General features: G+C 47.6%; 1 protein-coding gene and 1 pseudogene across 1 annotated transcript; one reads left to right on the forward strand and one right to left on the reverse strand.

Annotated features, from left to right (window-relative positions):
- The first annotated feature begins 750 nt into the window (after positions 1-750).
- Positions 751-4269, forward strand: LOC121444210 (annotated as a pseudogene).
- An 11037-nt stretch (positions 4270-15306) lies between these two features.
- LOC121444211 (sperm motility kinase 2B-like) lies at positions 15307-18232 on the reverse strand. The gene is made up of 2 exons (XM_041645995.1): positions 18186-18232; positions 15307-17011 (listed from the first exon to the last, which is right to left on the reverse strand). The coding sequence occupies exons 1-2, from the start codon at positions 18230-18232 to the stop codon at positions 15307-15309; spliced, it is 1752 nt and encodes a 583-aa protein (XP_041501929.1).
- Between the last annotated feature and the right edge of the window lie 1268 nt (positions 18233-19500).

Below are 19500 nucleotides of genomic sequence, written 5' to 3' on the forward strand. Positions count from 1 at the left end.
GTGTCAAGTTGACAAAATCCAACTGGCACACACTGACACCCATCTATTAGTGGATGGGGAGCATGGTCCACTTCTCACAGACCCTAACATACTGACATGACTTTTGGTTCATGGAACCCATCACATATATCCTCAAAGCAATCAATTCCTTTTTTAGTAGACTCACATTGATCAGAATAACATGGTAGCCTCTGACTGACTCTGGGATGCTGTGGCAATGCTCTGTTTCCCAGGACACTCCAGGGCAAGTGACTAACTTCTTCGGGGCTGAGAGGAATAGACTTTGTCACATTTTCTCCATAAATTCTTCATCCAATTTCCCACCAGACAGAAAACTAGGACCTCAGCAGGCAGTGGGTTGATATGTTCAAAGTGATCAGAGGAAAAAAATCCATCAGTGGTCCCGGAATCCGCACCTCCTGAAGGGGGTTGGCACATGTGGTTTCTTCAATGACACCTGATCTTCTGGGCCAATATTTTAGGGAAAGTAGAGGGGGAAATCCTCCCAAAATAAACCAAATAACCACCAAAATACTTGAGAATGCAAATGAAAAATTTAGAGCAGACCTCAGAGCTAGGGCAACTCCCAAGTACCTTTTTGAGTGTTCTTAGACTCCTTTAGCTCTCATGGCCCCTTTGATGATTTTAATTCTGTTTTGTGTCTCTGTCTTTGTGGATTCTAAACCCTGGTACAGTTAGTGTTGTTCCAATTCCAGGCCTTTATGATCTCATGCCTCAGAAATAACAGCTATGGACACCTGCATTGAGCCTTCTCCTACTGGTAGGGCTCTCATTGTTGTCACCGTCTGACCTCCAGTCCCTCACAGCCACACCCCACCTTCTCCAAATGTCTCCACTGCCTGTTTGTCCTGCCAGTCGAACCCAAGACGAAACCACAAGATCAGCTATCCACTCCAAGCTCTACATTTTTCAATCATTTATCGTTTTTAGTGAGATATAATTTTCTCCCTTCCCCTCCCAGCCTCCCCTTCCCCTCCACCCTCTCCTATGACCCCCATGCTCACAATTTACTCAGGAGTTGTCTTTTCCTACTTGACATGTCCATTAGATCCATGTATGTCACTCTTAAGGTCCTCTTTGTTGTCCAGGTTCTCTGGTTTGTGCATGATTGGCTGGGTTTTCTTTGCTTTATGTCCACTCATGAGGGAGTGCATGGTATTTGTCTTTCTGGGTCTGGGTTACCTCCTTCAAAATGATGCTTTCTACATCCATCCATTTGTCTGCAAATTTCAAGATGTCATTATTTTTTTCTGCGCTGTATTACTCCATTGTGTAAATGTACCACATTTTCCTTATCCATTTTTCAGTCGAGGGGCATTTAGGTTGTTTCCAGGTGCTGACTATGACAAACAATACTGTTATGAACATAGTTGAGCACATGCCCTTGTGGTATGATTGCTCATCTTTTGGATATATATATATCCAAAATATAAATATTTGTGTATATATATATATGTATATATATATATATATATATATACAAATGTGGTATTGCTGGGTCTTGAGGAACGTTGTTTTCTAATTTTTGGAAAAATCACCATACTGATGCTCAAAGTGGCTGTATCAGCTTGCACTCCCACCAGCAATGCAGGAGTGTAGCATTTACCCCACCATATATCCTCTCCAGAATATGCTGTCATCGGTGTTTTGATCTTGGCCATTCTGACAGGTATAAGATGTTATATCAGAGTTATTTTCATTTGCATTTCTCTGAAGGCTAAGGATGGTGAACATTTCCTTAAGTGTCTTTCAGCCATTTTAGATTCATCCTTTGAGAGTTCTCTGTTTAGTTCCATACCACATTTTTTACTGGAATATTTGTTCCTTTGATGACCAATTTCTTGAGTTCTCTGTATATTTTGTGGAACAGCCCTTTGTCTGATGGGGGGTGGTTGGGTTGGTGAAGATCGTTTCCAAATCTGTAGCTTGCCATTTTGTCTTGTTGAGCATGCATGTTCTCTGCTTTACAGAAGCTTGTCAGTTTCAGGACGTCCCATTTATTACTGTTGCTCACAGTGTTTGTGCTACTGGGGTAATATTTAGGAAGTGGTCTCCTGTGTCAGTCTGTGCAAGTGTATTTCCCACTTTTTCTTCCATGAGGTTCAGTGTGGTTAGTGTCATGTTGAGGTCTTTGATCCTTCTGGATTTGAGCTTTGTGCATGGCAATAGATATGGATCTATTTTCATTCCTCTACATATTGATATTCAGTTATGCCAGCACCACTTGTTGAATATGCTTTCTTTTTTCCATTTTATGTTTTACTTCTTTGTCAAAAATCAGGTGTTTGCAGGTGTGTGGATTGATCCATTCTTTGATTCAGTTCCATTGGTCCTCCTGTGTGTTCTTATGGCAATACCAGGCGGTTTCAGTATTGTAGCTCTGTAGTAGAGTTTGAGTCAGGGATTGTGTGGCCTTCAGAAATTCCTTTATTGTACACGATTCTTTTGGTTATCGTGGACTTTTTGCTTTTCCATATGAGGTTGAGTATTGTTCTTTTGAGGTCTGTGAAGAATTTTGCTGGGATTTTGATAGACATGGCTTTGAATCTGTAGATTGGTTTTGGTAAGATTGCCATTTTTACTACGTTAATTTTGCCTACCCGAGAGCATGGGACATCTTTCCATCTTCTAGTGTCTTCTTCAAATTCTTTCTTCAAAGATTTAAAGTTCTTGACTCACTGGCCGCTGGTCAACTTGGCGGCGGAGGCCAAAGGGGAAACTTTGTGGACCGCCTATCGATGAGCACCTGCACAGGAGCTGCTGTCCTTGGAACCGGAAGAGATCCGGAAGCGCCTGGACCTTACTGAGTGCCAGTTCCTTAACTGCCGCCATGATACTAATAGGGGTCTTCCGGGGGACTTGATCAACCAGGAAGTAGGCGATCGCGATCGTCTGAGCGACTATGAATTCAAGGACAGTTGGTGGACAAATACAAAGGGACAGCTTTCGTGACCTTGCTGGAAGGGGAGCAGGGTGAAGATGCCATCGCGGCCTTCCACCAGAGCCGGCTTCGAGAGCGGGAGCTGTCAGTTCAGCTGCAGCCTACACATGCTCTGTTGTGTGTGGCCAAGCTGCCGCCCAGCGTGACCCAGGCACAGTGTGAGAAGCTGGTGTGGACCTTTGGCAGCCTGGAGCGCTGCTTCGTATTTTACAGAGAGCCCACAGGCCGCTCTCTGGGCTATGGCTTTGCAGAGTACATGAAGAAAGACTCGGCTGCCAGGGCAAGGCTGATTTACCGGGCAAACCACTGGGGCCCCCAAACACTGTATGTGCATCGCACAGATGCTGGGCTGCTGCCCCCTGCCTTGTTGCACTCCCGGTGCCTCTGTGTGGACCACCTGCCACCTGGCTTCAATGATGTGGATGCCCTGCACCAGGCACTGTCCGCGGTCGATGTGCCCACCTTCTTTCACCTGCCATGTGACCAGGGTGGGCAGCTGAGGGGCTTTGCAGTACTGGAGTATGAGACAGCAGAGATGGCAGAGGCTGCAGAACAGAGGGCAGGTGGCCTGGCCATGGGTGGCAGTCACCTACGTGTGTCCTTCTGTGCTCCAGGTCCTCCTGGCCACAGTAAGCTGACAGCACTCATTGCTGCCCAGGCCACGGCTCCCAATCGAGGCAAGGGACTCCCGCCTGAGCCAAACATCCTGCTGCTGTTGGACATTCTGGGCCCATCTGCCTCCCTCCAGCTGCTGCTCAGTCCTCTGCTGCATGAAGTGCCAGTGGCCAGCAGGGCCTTTTGGGTGTGCCCCCTCATTCTACGGCTCACCGGACCTTCCCTGTCCACTGCACTGCTCCAGTTAGCCTTGCATACCCAGAGCCAGAAGAAACCTGAGATCCTGGGAGACTCCCCTCTGGGTACCCTCCAGGCAGGTGCCCAACCTGCCAATTCCCTCCTTGGCGAGGTGTCTTCAGGTGGTGATGCTGGCTCTGGAACTGCAACCTGCTGAGGGAAGCCACAATCCCTTACTACCACCACTGCTGGGCCCTTCTGGGGTGACCGGGAGCTCATGAGTCTGCATCCCCCAACATCCCAGCTCACTCCACACCCAGCCGCTGTGGGGCTCTGAGGCCCCAGTCTTTGTTAGAAGCCTCCTGAAGGACAATGTGCCCCTGCCAACCACCCCTGGGGTGTCACTGTTGGTTGAGCTCCCAAATGACTACCGCATCTCCCCGAACCCCTACCTGAATCTACATAGCCTGCTTTCATCCAGCACGCTGGAAGGCAAGGAGACCTGTGGCTGGTGAGCATTGTTTAATTTCCGTGTGTTTGTGGGCTCTGGAATTAGCATTGCTGTTGAAGTCTAAATTTAAGCCATGGAGATCTGATAAGATGCATGGTGTGTTTAAAATTTTTTGTATCTGTTGAGGTTTGCTTTGTTACCTAGTATGTGCTCAATTTTTGAGAAGGTTCCATGAGGTGCTGAGAAGAAGGTATTTTCTTTTCTGTTTGGATGGAATTTTCTATAGATGTCTGTTATAAGTCCATTTGAGTTATCACATCTGCCAGAGCCACTTGCAGCTCTAGATCTGCTCTGGAAGGTGACCTTTGACTCTTGTCAGTGCTTTGACCTTGCTTATCTCTCAGGGGTGACGTGAACAGCCTTCTGGGATGGATGGCTGGGACCAAGCCTTATTTGGTCTCAAGGTAGAGTGGCCTCACAGCAAAACCTGCCTTCAGTCAGGACCAGAAAGGGTTAATCTTAACAAGCCCTGGCTGGAATCTTCTAGGGTGGTTGCACCACTGTAGAGAATTAGACCCTCAGGAAATACTGGTCTTTATTGTGATAGTCAATGGGAGGCTCCCCCAAGGGACTGAAATGGCTGAGAGGTCTACTCACATTTTGGGTCTTTCCTTGTTAGGTTTCCACTGCTGTGATAAACGCCATGACTGATAGCAACTCAGATAGACTGGGGTTTGTTTTCTACTTCACTTCACCATCCATCAATGAGGAAAGCTGAGGTTCAAAGCTGGAGGCAGGAACTGAAGCAGAGACCATGGATGAAGGCTGCTTACTGGCTTTGTCTCTCTGCCTCTACCTTCCTTGTACAACAGAACCACCTGTCCCAGGATCACATTATCCACCACAATGAGCCTAGGCTCCCCTGCATGAATTAACAATTAAGAACACACCCTGTAGTCATGTCTGCAGGCCAATCTGGTGAAGGCAACTCTTTGAGGTTCTGTCTTCACAGGTGTGTCTACTTAATAACTGAGGCTCTTACTGCAAGGTTTTATTCATTTTTGAGAGATGATTTCTTGAAACCCAAATTGACCTCAAATTCAATATTTAACTGAGGATGACCTTGAACTTCTGATCTTCCTGTCTCTGCCTCTCAGGTGTTAGAGTTACAGGCATGTGCCACCGAGGCTGGCTAAGAAATTTTTATTCATGTTCCCAGATCCATATTATTCCATAATGTAGGGGATCCCATGGTGCATTTAACTGTCCTTACTTTAAATCTTTTCTTTTATTTACGTTTCGATTTATTTTTGCAATAGGGACATCATATAAGCAGGACCTTTGGAAGAACTCAAGTATAGACATGTGCCACCACCCCAGCTTGTGTGTGTGTGTGTGTGTGTGTGTGTGTACGTATGTATGTACCATGTATGGTTATGTGTGTGTACATATACTCAACTAGTGCGTGATGTCTTTACCTCCTTCTCCCTTTTCTTCCCTCAGTCAATTATTGATTTTGTTTTTTGTCATTGCTTTGACAGGGTCTCTTTGTAGTCCTGAAACTCCATATATACACTGATCTGGAACCCACAAAGATCTCTTGCTTCTGAGTGCGGGGATTAAAGGCATGTGCTGCCATATTCAACTAATCCTTGTTGGGTTTTTTTGTGGAGCCAGGATCTTACTATACAGTCCAGGCAGGCATGGAACTTGGTATGTAACTCAGGCTGGTTTTGAATTTATAATCCTTCTGTCTGCCTCCCAGCTGGTGAGATTTCAGGCATACGGGCATCACACGTGTTCTAGGTCCACTTCTTTATTACTTACGACCATGTCTCATATAACCCAGGCTAGCCTACAAATGGGAAATGTTGAGCCAAGGTTGGCCTGAGAGTTCTGATCCTTCTCCTTCAACTTAGAAGAATCAGAAGTTCAAGGTCTAAAAGTATAAGGATCATGTCTAAGTGCTGGGATTAAAGCTATGTGTCGCCATGCCCAGCTTGGTCCTGTTTCCTTTTATCATCATTTTATTATGTGCTTATTTATTTATGAGTGAATATTCATGGCATGGAGCATATGTGGAAGCCAGAGGACAACCCAAGGGAGTCTGTTCTCACCTCCCACAATGGAGGTCTAGAGGACGGAATTCATCAGGCTTGGTAGCAAGCGCCTACCCCAACTGAGCCCTCAAAGTTTCTGTATAAAGCCGGATGTGGTAGCACATGCGTGCAATCCTACCACTCAAGAGACAATGTGTCGCTATCTTGTATGGTCTAAATTTGGAGCTTTTTTATTTTATTTTATCTATCTATGTAATTTTGCCTTTTCAAGACATGGCATCTAAGTAGTGATGGAAGCAGTTAGGACTCACTCTGTAGAGCAGGCTGGCCTTGAACTCACAGAAATCTGCCTGCCTCTGCCTGCCTCCAAAGACCTTGTGCCACCACCGCCGAGTTATCAGTCCAGTTTTAAAACACTTTCTTATTGAGAAGCAACTTGAGACTTTGCAAAGGTTGGAAAGAGGGGCGAGGGAGAAGCCTCGGTCAGTAAAATGCCTGCTGTGTAAGCATGAAGACTGGAGTTCAGATTCCTTGCATCATGTAAAAGCTGGGGACAGTTGGGACAGGCAGATCCCTGAAGCTCCTCCCCAGCAGTCTAGCCAGTCTGTGAGCTCCAGGGTCAGTGAGAGTCCTTGTCTCAAAATGTAAGCTGGGGAGAGAAGAGGAAGACACCCACAAGATTCCCTCACTTTCATACACGCATGACCACAGGTGCACACACACATACACACAAGGTAGGCTGCTGCCACATGTCTGAACTCAAAATACTGAATGCAAGGAAATGAATACTGGATGCAAGGAAATCAAAACCAGCCTCATTCCATAGTGAGTTCAAGGCCAGCCTTGACAACATGAAATTCCAAAAAACAAACAAAAAAACAAACAAAAAACCTGAAAGGCAGAAAAAGAAGCCCTGTATGGTTGGCTGTTGGTGGCACATGCCTTTAATCCCAGCACTCGCGAGGCAGAAGACCAACCGGGTCTACAAGAACTAGTGCTAGGACCGCCACCAAAGCTACACAGAAACCTTCTCTCACAATACCAAGATGAAAAATAAGAATAAGAATAAGAATAAGAATAAGAATAAGAATAAGAAGGAGACAAAGACGATGAAGAAGAAGCAGCAGCCCTGACTGTACAAAAGTCATTTACATTTCCCTAAACATTTACATTTCTAATCACTTATTTTGTATTCCCTGAAACATTTAAACATGTTATAGACATGGTTCTTCTTGACAGGAATATTGTCTGCAGAGCAGTTTATCAGCCCAATGGGCACAAAGGCCGCTCTTATCCTGTAGTTTCTGCTCTGCTGAGTCTCAAACCCAGGGCTGCAGGCATGCAACACAAGTATTCTGCTGTTGAATTCCACCTCCAGCTTTTCTTTTGAGATGGGCTCTTAGGCTGCCATTGAGTTTGTGATCCTCCTGCTTGGGCTCCACAGAGCTGGGATTATAGGCATTTACACCTGGCTAGTGCTTTTCTATTGCTCTGAGAGTCCAAGGGATCATCAGGAAAGGCTCGAAAAGGTCTTTCTTCCTAGACCTCCTCTCCAAATCACAGAGATCCTCCTGCCTCTGCCTCTCGAGTGCTGGGATTAAAGATGTGTATCACCCCCACCCGGCTCTTTCTTTATGTGGAGACAGAAATATCTCACAAATCCTAGACTTGTTGAGCTTGCTAATTAGCCAAGGATAACGTCCAATAAATCTCCCTCCCTCCACTCCCCAGTACAAGGACTAGAGCGCACACCATCTCACTTGGCAAAAATCTCTCTCTTTTTTCAATTTACAGGTGGTAACCTCCTGATTTATTTATTTATTTATTTATTTTGGAGACCGAGTCTCACTATGTAGACCTGGCACTCACAGAGAGCTATCTGCCACTGCCTCCTGAATGCTGGGATTAAAGTGATGCACCCACATGCCCAGCCTTCCTTTTGGATTTTTTTTTTTTTTGAGACTTAATTTTGTAGCAAAGGGTTCCTTTGAACTAAAGATTACACTGGGGCTTGTGGATTAGCCCAGTGGGCATGGTAGTTTGAAAGAGAAATGTCTTCTATAAATTCAGTTGGTGGTGCAGTTTCGGGAGATTATGGAACTTGTAGCACAAGAGCCTCTTAGGGGAAGTATGTCACTGTCGGTGGGCTTAGAGAACTTAAAGCCTTGCCCTCTCTACTTACAGCTAATTCTCCCTCTCTACTTCCTGTGTGTGATGGAGATGTGATTTCTCAGACAACAGGCCCTGCATCCAAACAACCAAAAGCTAGCTCATTTAACAATGCCATTTTATTTCCAACATAGAAAAACATATATTGCCATGATTGGGGAAGAAGCAGGGGTTAGCACCAGTAGAATCAATCTGGGTGGCCTTCTTTTCTCCCTAGTGCAGGGTCTTGGCTTCTAGAGGCATCTACTCCCGTGCTGCAGAGAAGTGAGACATCCAGGTGACCCACAGTGCTAACAAAGCTGGGATCACCTTGTCAGCCCACAAACTGAATTCTACTCAGCAGTAATAAGATTCCCCAGGGCTTGGCTTGCTGGGCTCTGCCAACCATCTAGCATCCAGAGAGGACCACCAAGTGTTCTCAGCAGCAGCGTCCTGTCTCGTTCTCCCAGGTCTGGCCAGCAGGATGCTCCTGCAGAGGAGGTCAGATCTTCTACCTGCTTCTTCAACTAACTTTGTACTGCTTCCTCTTTTACCTTCACCTTGTTTGTTTTTTTTATAGACCAACTTCAGTGGGTAGCCCAGGATTCCTGGGACAGCAAGTTCTGCAGTTGTAGATCAAACTGACGTCACAAAGATCTGCCTGCCTCTGCCTCCCAAGTGCTGGGACTAAAGGTCCACAGCGCCCCAGGCTGTCCTTGTGCTTCCTCACACTATTTTGACTTAAGTGTGTGCAGATGCACTCACACACTATATGCTAACACTGTGTAAGTGTGCAGCGGTGTCCGTAGACACACACACTTGCAAGCTCAAGGGATGTGTGTGTAGCACAGGTGTTCGGTGTCAGATGTCACTTCACGAATGCTGGGCACCTTGTTTTTTAACACAGGCTTTCTCAAGGCCACTGAGGAGGAAATGCATCTGCCTCAAATGGTGGCACACACCCACAATCCTGGCATTCAGGAGTCAGAAGCTGGCAGATCTCTATGAGTTCAAGGCCAGCCTGGTCTAGAGTGGAAGGGCCAAACAGAAAAACCCTGTCCCCAAAAGAAAAAAATCACAACAACAGAACAAAAATGGAGATTCACCTGTCTCCATCTCCAGTTGCTGGGGTGGCCAGCTTCAGCAAGCCTGCCGGGTCTTTTCCTTGGATTCTGCACATGAACACATACCAAACAAGGTAACTAGACACTGTACAGACAGACAGTCACTGTCAGGCTTCTTATGCTTCTGAATCTCACCCAGGGCGTCGATTTCACACTCTTGCTTAGTGCCAATCATTTCTCATTATAGACAGCGGGGCCAGGAAGAAGCAGCAATGTAGTTTACGAAGTTTCTTCAGGGACAACCCCTGGACAGAACATCTATGACAGCTACTTTGTTCTTTTATTAGGATACTGTAGAAATGGAATGAAGTAAAGAAGGATAGAATCACGTCAGATGGGTACAGAGCAGTGGAAGCGTCCCTCCACCCCAACTCTGAACAAACCCACTCACCCCAGTTTGTGGCAGGAATTGAAGCAGAGACCCCAGCAAACCAGGCGCATTAAAACGGAACTGTGATGGAGGAAGCTCATCGGCCAATAAAGAAACTGCTTGGCCCTGTAGGTGGAGTAAACAGAACAAAATGCTGGGAGGAAGAGGAAGTGAGGTCAGAGTCTCGACAGCTCTCCTCTCGGGAGCAGACGCCTGAGAGAGATGCCAAGCCCGGCTCCCGGGATGAAGCTCCGACCCAGGATGGACATAGGCTAGAATCTTCCTGGTAAGCACACCTTGGGGTGCCATACACAGATGATTAGAAATGGGCTAAATTAATATTTGAGAATTAGCCTAGAAGAGAATGGGCCAAGCAGTGTTTAAATGAATACAGTTTGTGTGTTGTTATTTCGGGCATAAGCTAGCCGGGCAGGCGGCCGGGGTGCTGGGAACAAAGCCCCGCCGCTCTTATTACTACAGAACTGGGCTGGAGAGATGGCTCAGCGGTTCAGAGCATTGCCTGCTCTTCCAAAGGTCCTGAGTTCAATTCCCAGCAACCACATGGTGGCTCACAACCATCTGTAATGAGGTCTGGTGCCCTCTTCTGGCCTGCAGACATACACACAAACAGAATATTGTATACATAATAAATAAAAAAAAACGGAGCTGGTACAGAAGTGCCACAAGGGGGCAGCACAACATCAGAGTTTCTGATGGGTGGCAGGGCCAGCAGCCTTCCTGCCTTTCTTTTTGGCACAGGTGGGGGTCTCCATGCTCCCCAAACCTTCCTGTCAGTGCCTCCCACAGGGCCAGCAGGGAGTACTTACCCAACAGTCCTCAGCGCTGTGCACAAGGATGAACTCAATTGGCTCAGGATAATTCCAGATGTGAGTCGCAGAAAATAACCCTGCACATCTGGAAGCCATATTTTCTTCTCTCTGTCACAAAGATCTTTTGACTCACTAGGAATACGTGGTTGGAATGGGCTGCTATGTCACTGTTTTCTCAGATTGGGGCATTAAGATTTCTGGGTAGGTGCTGTTGGTTTTCAAAAGGAGTGGCATTCCCCCTAGACTGGCCTCCAACTTTCTGTGTTGGAAGATGGCCTTGACTCTCTGATCCTCTTGTGTCTGCCCCCCAATACCGGCATTTGTGGCATGCTCCACCTGGTTTCATTTTATGCTAAAGAAGCCAGGCCCAGAGCCAGTGTGTATGCTAGGCACACTGAGCATTAGTCCTGTCGTTCACTTTCTGTGTTTTAGAGAGAGAGCCACCAAAGCCTAGACTACTGTGCCTCATGGAGAACAGATTGGCCTTGAATTCATGGCTAGTCACTAGTCTAAACCTCCAGAGTCCTGGGATAATAGGCATACACCTTCACCCTAGCTCTACCATCTAGTTTTAAGACAAAACCGAACACTCCCTAGAACTGTCTAAATGTGAGGGATAGGAGATTGCCCCAAGGGGTGAGGTGACTAAAGCTTCAAGCAGTGGGAGTGAGTCTCCATCTTCCTAGTTTCATCAGCCTGAGTTCGGGACACGGGCTGGTTAGGGCTGGTGACTTCCATTTTGCTTCATGCAGGTTCATAGGGAGTTAGTTGCGGGCGACTCGAGGGCTTCTGGTCAGAACATACCTTCAATGCTGCCTGGATATACAGGGGAGAGTCTGGGGACTCTGAGATGATACATTACTGGGACAGCCTCCTCTTCCTCCCTCCCACCCAGAACACAGCTCACTAGCTTCAGAAGAAGAGTGATGTCCAGCTACACCCCTTGTGTGTGCAACTTCTAAAGACTCTCAGTCAGAAAAACAGGTCATCTAGAAAGGCTAAAAGAAAAAAAATTGACAGAGAGAGAGAGAGACAGAGAGAGAGAGAGAGAGAGAGCAAGAGAAAAATCAGGGTCAATGGGTAAGATCTGCAGTTCCATCAGGAGGTATTTCTCAGCTACAGAGAGAAATACCTAGTCTGAGGCTACCCTCCTGAGCTCCAGGTGTGACTCAGTTGGGGTAACTCTTGTCCACCATGCAGAAACCTGTGTTTGGTTTCCAGAACCAAACAAACCAGGCTTGGTGTGGAATTCCTGTAATCTCTACATTTGTACACGGAGGCAGAAGAATTAAAAGACCAAGCATATCCAACCCTACATAGATGATTTAAAAAGTAAAACTTCTAAAATACACTGAGACAAGTTACATACCTATACCACCTACACTCAGTTGGCTGAGGGCAGGAGGATCGACGGTCCTTGGCAGCCGGGACTACATACAGTAAACCGGAGTCCAAACAAGAGGAGAGAAAAAGAAAGGATTCTTCATTAGAAGGAAACAATAGATATGCCACTGTGGGGTTTAAGAGTCATATGCTTTCGCAAAGAAAATAGACGACCATGAGTACAAGGTACAGACAGTCAGCAGTGAAGGGGAACAGACAAGGACAGGGTGAAGAACTCTACAAAAGGCAAGTGAGTCTTCCTCCCACCTCTGTTGACGATGCCAGCAAGGTGGCTTCTCCAGCTTGAGGGCTGCCGGTAAGGACCCGGCATCGGCACCTCTTGCCATCCAGTTTGCCCTTAACAGTCTTTGAGCCAGAGAGAGGCACATGCCACCCATTGAGGCTGAGGAAAGAAAGGGAGAAGGCAGAGGCTGGCTAGATCCTTTGCAAAGCGGGAGGCCGGGGCTAGAAGAAGCAGCTTTTCTAGGCTAGGGTGCTAAAACCCTGAGTTTTGTCTCAACTAACTTCTGTTGTGTGGGGCTTGTGTGAGGCCTAGAACTCCTGATCAGCCTGCATCACCTCCCAGGTACTGCAAACAGACACGTGCCACCGTTCCTGGCTTGCTTGCTTCGTTTTTTAATATTTGCTTTTCAAAACAGGGTTTCTCTGTGTAGCCCTGTCTGTCCTGGAACTCACTCTGTAGACCAGGCTGGCAGGGAACTCGGAGATCCACCAGCCTTTGCCTCCCATGTGCTGCACCATCACGACCTGGCTTTACCCGGCTCCTGGCTGTTTCTTGAGACAGACCCTTTGTGTGTGATGCTAGCTTGGTATTCCCTATCTCATGCTGGCCGCGAAGCCTACCATTTTCCTGCCTCAGTCTCCTGAGTGCTGACATTAAATCTAATCCCCATCAAAATGGCTAAGTAATGTTTAAGGCAGGCAGGCGAGGGACGAGGCAGGCTCAGATATGGAGTTTGTGCCTAGTATGAATGGGCCCTGGATTTCATCACCAGCATTGTATAAAATTGGGCTCGGTAGCTGCCCTTGGGAGGTAGAAGCAGAAAGATCCGAGTTTAACTACTGCATAGGATGTTAAGATTCTCCAAAACAAAGCCAGGCAGTGGTGGCTGTGCTCGCCTCTAATCCTAGCACTCGGGAGGCAGGTGATTTGAGGGCCAGCCTGGTCTAAAAGAGCTAGTTCCAGGACAGCAGGACAGACTCCAAAGCTACAGAGAAACCCTGTCTTGAAAAACAAACAAACAAACAAACAAACTAAAAATGATTCTAAAAAACCAAAGAACATGTGACACCCACTTGTAGTTCCAGACTCAAGAAACCAAGGCCAGACGATGCTGGGACGTAAGAAACCAGCCTGGGCTAGACAGAACATGGCTGATTATCCGGGTTATCAGAAAGGCTGTCTACAGTTCTAGGTTCACAGTGTGGGGTGGGTTCAGTTTCCAGTGTGTGTGTGTGTTTGGGGGATTCTCCTAGCGGGCAGGGTGGGAGTGACGACTCACCACTGTGGGGTAAAGTCTGGAGGGGCTCGAATAAGCCACAATTCTGTATCTTGTAACCGCAGCGCTCCAAGGAGAAATGAGGGGGATCCGAGTCTGGAGATTTCGCCATAAAATTTGGGAAGGGAGGCAGGAGAATAGAGTGGCACCAGAGGCGGGATATCCGCCACCACAACGACCTGCGCTGAATGCTGGGACACATTCTTGAATACAGAAGATACCCAGGATGGTTCTAATGAGGAAGACAGCTGGAGAGATGGACCACCACACCAGTCGCACAGTCTTCTCTGGGTCTCTTGCTGTCACAGGTTGACAAGGTCTAGGCAGAAAGAACACGAGATGAGATTTTACCAATGTGACTGTGGCATGGACGAGGCAGCTTCCGGGAAGCACACCCCACCCATCTCCAAAAGAAGTGGAAAAGCCTGCTCACCTTTAAAAGGCTGAGAAAAACAGAAGCCTTCTTAAAGAATTTCACTGGCCAGTTGCAGACTCAGGCAGACTCAGGCAAGCTGGAGGCAGGAGGCACAGCAGGTTGCTGACCCCTCATTAGGTTTTCAGGTTTCACTCCAATCTGACACCTACCAGTCCCTCATGGTGTGGCGCATGGTGGTAAGTGCAGGAGCTAGTTGTCACTGATGAGAATGGTGGCCTTGAAGGAGCAAGCAGGCAGAGGCAGGAGGTGAGTAGCTGGAAGGCAGAATTGGTGGAGAGGGGGGACTCTGCTGCCCTGGGGTCACTCACTCCCCAGCTCAGATTTTCCCAAGCTTTGGGTCTGAGGACTCAAGCAATGGAACCTGCTGGGATGACTTGTGGGGATTCCTGCTAAAGGTTCTTGCAGGAGCCTGCCCTCTAGAGGAGCCCTCTACAGGGCTGCTTGCAGGACACATTCTCAACCTGGCAACCCAACTTAGGGCAGGCTGACTAGGAATACTCTCCTTGGGGGAGGGAAGGCTCACCCTATGGAGAAGACCATGTTCTCTGCAGAGAAAAGGGGCAAAGGACAGTCACTACCCAGAGCACCTCTTCTGATGTTTCCGCAGGCATGGGGAGAGGGCAAGGCGCTATTGTTCCACAAGACAGCCTAGGGCACCTTTGCACCTCAGTCCTCCACACTGAGCTAGACCCTCTGGGAAGCCTACCCTTCCTGCCTGGGATTTTACCTGGAGAGATAGATGTTCTCTCAGGTGGACAGCTCTTCCTCTGCAGGAGGGGCCTGTGGCCAGACAGTGTCCTGGGCATCTGGCATGGGTCCCCAGAGGGGCTGTCTGAATCTCATCCAGACCGATCCCCAACTCGTGGCTCAGAAGCCACTGAGCTGGGGCTTGACCTCTTCGGGGCTTCAAAGAGAAAGGCACAGGAAGGAGACTCTTAGTGACTTCAAAACACACAAGACTTAGTGCACTGCCCTGCAGCGCCCAAGTACCCGACTGTTCCTTTAAGGAATCTTTGCCTCCTTTGGCCTTGCCACCACCTCTCCCTGCTTCACTCAGCATCTCTGCTATCCCCCTGTTGCTCAACAATCCTGAGGTCACACTACAGGGAACACCTGGTCTTTCTGAAGTGACAGATTGTTATGCTCACAGTGTGCTACGAGTGGACACAGGCATCATTTATCACAAAGGACAGGAGGAAATGTACTAATCAGATGAAATGAGAAAGGTGCTCACCTGGTTCTGTGGGTGCCTCTAGGATCCCCTGACTGTGGAGCCTGGTTCTCACGGGAGGCATGGTTACTCTCTGCAGGAGGCATGCAGCAACATAGGTGTCGGAAGCCATTGACAATGGTTTTCTTTACCCTCTTCCAGCGTTGACACATCTGGTTTCGGGAGGAAGCTGGCCCGGCATCCTGGCGCTGACCATGGCTGATGGCCTCTTCCTGTCTGGTGGTCACTTCTTCCTGCAGTGTGTCTCCAAGGGAGGAGCCTTTGGGGGTTACACGCAGAGCCGTCCCCAGCGAGCTCCAGAGTTTCTCTGCATCATTTGCTGCCTCATTGTGGTCTGCCCCAAGAGGGTGGTACAGAGAGCAAAATGGCTGGGCACTCGCCGTCAGGCTGCCACACAACCTGATCATCGATGGAGAGAAACTCTTGCTGCTGTCCAGGCTGCTGCTCATGAGGGAATCAGCCACAGGACAGCGCAGGTGGGATAGGTGGGCAAGGTGGATCCTCCTTGGCTGGCAGCACAGGGTGGCAGGCACGCTATGCCTTCTGCCACCCTGCCTGGAATTCCCATCTTCTTTCTCCTGGGGCTCAGATGGCACGATGAAGGTTGGGGAAGTAGGCTCAGCAGCTTTCCTGAGAGTCCCAGAAAAGGTGTGAAGATCGGCCAGGTTGAGGACAAGGCCTGGCTCCATGGGTTTTGTGGGTTTCACCCAGTGATGGCAGCTGTCTCCCCCGGGTGCCTGGTGTTGCAGACTCAGGTGTGTGGCCGTCGCCTGATTAAATTTTTGGTCTTCTAGACACTCAAGTATTTCTTCACCTGCCATGGTGCCGACAATGCTAGGGCTCAGGGTGCCTGGGAGACTCTGGATGGATGCCCGTGCCTGGCTGTCCCTGATCATGGGGCGCGTCAGGATTTGACTGATGGTGGGCCTCCTGTTGGGGCTGATCATGAAGATTTCCACGATTACATTGAAAATATCAAGTGGGACATGATGAGGAACGCTGAAGTTTGCAGCCAAAATTTGCTGCTTCAACCCCATAGGAGAGCTCGCTTGGAACGGAAGGTGCCTGGCCACCATGTAGTAGAGGAGCACGCCTAAGTTCCAAACATCGCTGGCATAGCCATCGTATGGCTCCACTCCAAAGAGTTCCGGGGCACAGTAGGCCAGAGTGCCGCAGAAAGTCTTTAGTTTTGTCCCAGGGACAACTCTGACTGCCAGGCCAAAATCACAGAGCTTGGCATTTCCAGAGGCTTCGATCAAGATGTTATTTGCCTTAATGTCCCTGTGGACGATACAGTTGTCGTGGCAGTACTTCACTGCCTGTACTACCTGTCCAAACAGCCTTCGAGCCTCGCACTCCTGTAAGCCTCCCGGTTTGCGAATCTGACGCAACAGGTCCCCTTTGGAGGCGTAATCCATTATGAGATACGTCATGTCCCGTGTCTGCACCTCCTGAAGGAACCTGATTATATGCGGATGAACGAGGGATCTCATTATATCAACCTCATTGTTGTTCCGGGCGCAGTCCCCATTCACATTTGCCAGAATCTTCACAGCCACGTAGCTGACAGTGGGCATGTGAAAGGCCAGTTTGACTGTGGCAAAGGTTCCTCGTCCCAGAGTTGTCAGCATTTGATAGATACTGCTAAATGTCTCCTTGTCACAGTAGAGGGTCTCTCTGACCTCCTCCATGGCCAGGTTCTCGCTGAAACACAACGGGAACTTTAAACAAACAGTTTAAATCACACCAATGAGAATGTTTATCACTATCAATTCCTACATTCCAAAGAGAAAAAGAGTCACCGATATTTCAGGCAACCTAACCAGCTACGTAGTGCTCAGGAAGGGAAGGAAGTACCTTCCAAAGCAGTGGACAGCAGAACATAACACAGGTCAGGTTGGCCGGATTCACCCAGAAATGGAGAGAATAAAACAAAGGGTCGCAGAAGCTACGAGCCACTGATTGGACAGGAGAATCATCCTCTTACTTGAGCTGAACACTCATTGAGAGACAAGATACTAATAAAATCATATGCATGAGAAGTTGATGAGACAACAGAAACCCCGAAAACCCAGAGTGTCTTGGTGGGGAGATGGCTCAGGAGGTCAGAAGGTTTATTATTTCAGCAGAGGACCTGTGTTTGGTTCTCAGGACCCAGGTCAGGTGGATCACTGCCTCCAGTTCTAGGAGATCCTATACCTCTGACCTCTGAGGGCATCCAAACACATGCGTGGACGATCACAAGGGCAAACACAGACACACACACGCCCACGCACACACACACATATGTATACACACAAACACACACTTGAGGTCGCCTAAATGTATACTCACGTGTACTATATATAATAGTGATATAAGTCTTTTTGATTAATTTTATTTCTATGACCTGGAAAGACATAAGACGGCAACAGATCCCCTAGGTGCGGCACTTCAGGAAGTTATGTTGTCATGGGATTGCAGACCTGGTCTTTTGCAAGAAGAGTCCATGCTCCTAACTGCTGGGCTGTCTCTCCAGGCTAACCCATCTCCCAAAGAAATCTGTTTTTGAAAACCCTGAGAGTCCTTCTCATGGACTGGAAAATGTGGATGGAATTGAGAAACTTCTTGATATAAATTCAAGTAAGAAGATATGATAAAGAACAAGATTGAAATATTTATGAGGAAAGAATCTGCATAGGAAAGCCCAGGAGCAGGCAAACCTACTGATGAATCCTTCCAATCTCTTGAAATCAAATGTCAGTGTTCCTCAATACTCCACAAAATAGAAAGGTCCTTAGCAGTTCCAAACTCATTCATGCCCAAACCAGGAAAAAACAATGAAGAATAATAGAGGCTATTTCCATGATGAACATAGATGTAAAGTCCTTAATAATACCACTTAATACTTTTCACCAAATTCACGTAAGTCAGGCCATACTTCATGGTTACAATATGCTCCCAAGGATCCTTGCAAGGATATCTCTACGCATTTAGCCTGACAACACAACATTGAAACAGAATTAAGGGCAAGAGTGCCACAGTCATACAGAAGGACGGCCATAGAGAAGGATGAATCTGTGGGGCTCTCAAGAACATGGTTGTCACTGGAGAAGATCGCTCTACATGGGAAAAGCCAGTCCTTCAAATGTGTCACTTTTCTTCTCTCATATGTGGAACATGGGAGCAGGAGGAGGTCCTCAACATAAGAGGAGGCTCCTAGGAATGTGGAGGAGGTCGTGTGAGAAGAAAGCATAGCTGCGTGGGTTAATCACATGATCAAGTGCTCAGAATGCATTAGAGATGTTCCTGCGATTGCCAGGACTAAATTGTTCCTATGATATGGTACGCAATAACAAGGAAAGGCTTGAAATGAGAAAAGAGAAACGGACCAAAGAACACGTAACAAAAGTAAATGAAGAAGCAAAACTAAAGAGAGAGGTTCTGGAGAGATGAGTTAGTGTTTAACAGCACCTCCTGCTCTTTCAGAGAGCCCTGGTTCGAGGCCCAACACACATGGTGCTCACAATCAATTGTTATTCGAGTTCTAGCTCATCTGTCTTCTTCTTGTGACCTCCACAAGTGTGAGGCTCTTGGTACACACGAAGAAAGAAAACAATATACTCATACACATAAAATAATAATAATAAAAGTTATACTCCAAGATGCACAACTTAAATATAAAAACTACCGGGCTGTGGTGGCACATGCTATTAATCCCAACACTCAGAAGGCAAAGCAGGTAATCTTTTAGTTTGAGGCCAGCCATATCTACAGACTGAGTTCCAGGAAGGCCATAGCTACACAAGTGTAGGGAGGCACTTAGCTATTCGGGGTCTTTTTAGTTTGGGATGAGTGAAGAGATGCTTTTCTTGCTGGGTCTCTGTCCAAATAGGAAAGTAGATTCGTTGCTTCTTGGCCTCTCTGAGCTAGCAGGTTATCACCCCAACATCTGACTCCCAAGGTTTTTTTTGTTTTTTTTTGTTTTTTTTGGATTTTTTTGAGACAGGGTTTCTCCGTAGCTTTTGATTCCTGTCCTGGAACTAGCTCTTGTAGACCAGGCTGGCCTCGAACTCACAGAGATTCGCCTGCCTCTGCCTCCTGAGTGCTGGGATTAAAGGCGTGCGCCAACACTGCCCGGCTCTGACTCCCAAGTCTTTATTGGTAAACAGAAGAAAAGAGGCTTAGTTAAAACTTACATTTGGTGACTGTGG

This window comes from Microtus oregoni, unplaced genomic scaffold, assembly GCF_018167655.1.
Source record: "Microtus oregoni isolate MIOR12 unplaced genomic scaffold, Mior012 000118F_ref0000498, whole genome shotgun sequence".
NCBI classification, from domain to species: domain Eukaryota; kingdom Metazoa; phylum Chordata; class Mammalia; order Rodentia; family Cricetidae; genus Microtus; species Microtus oregoni.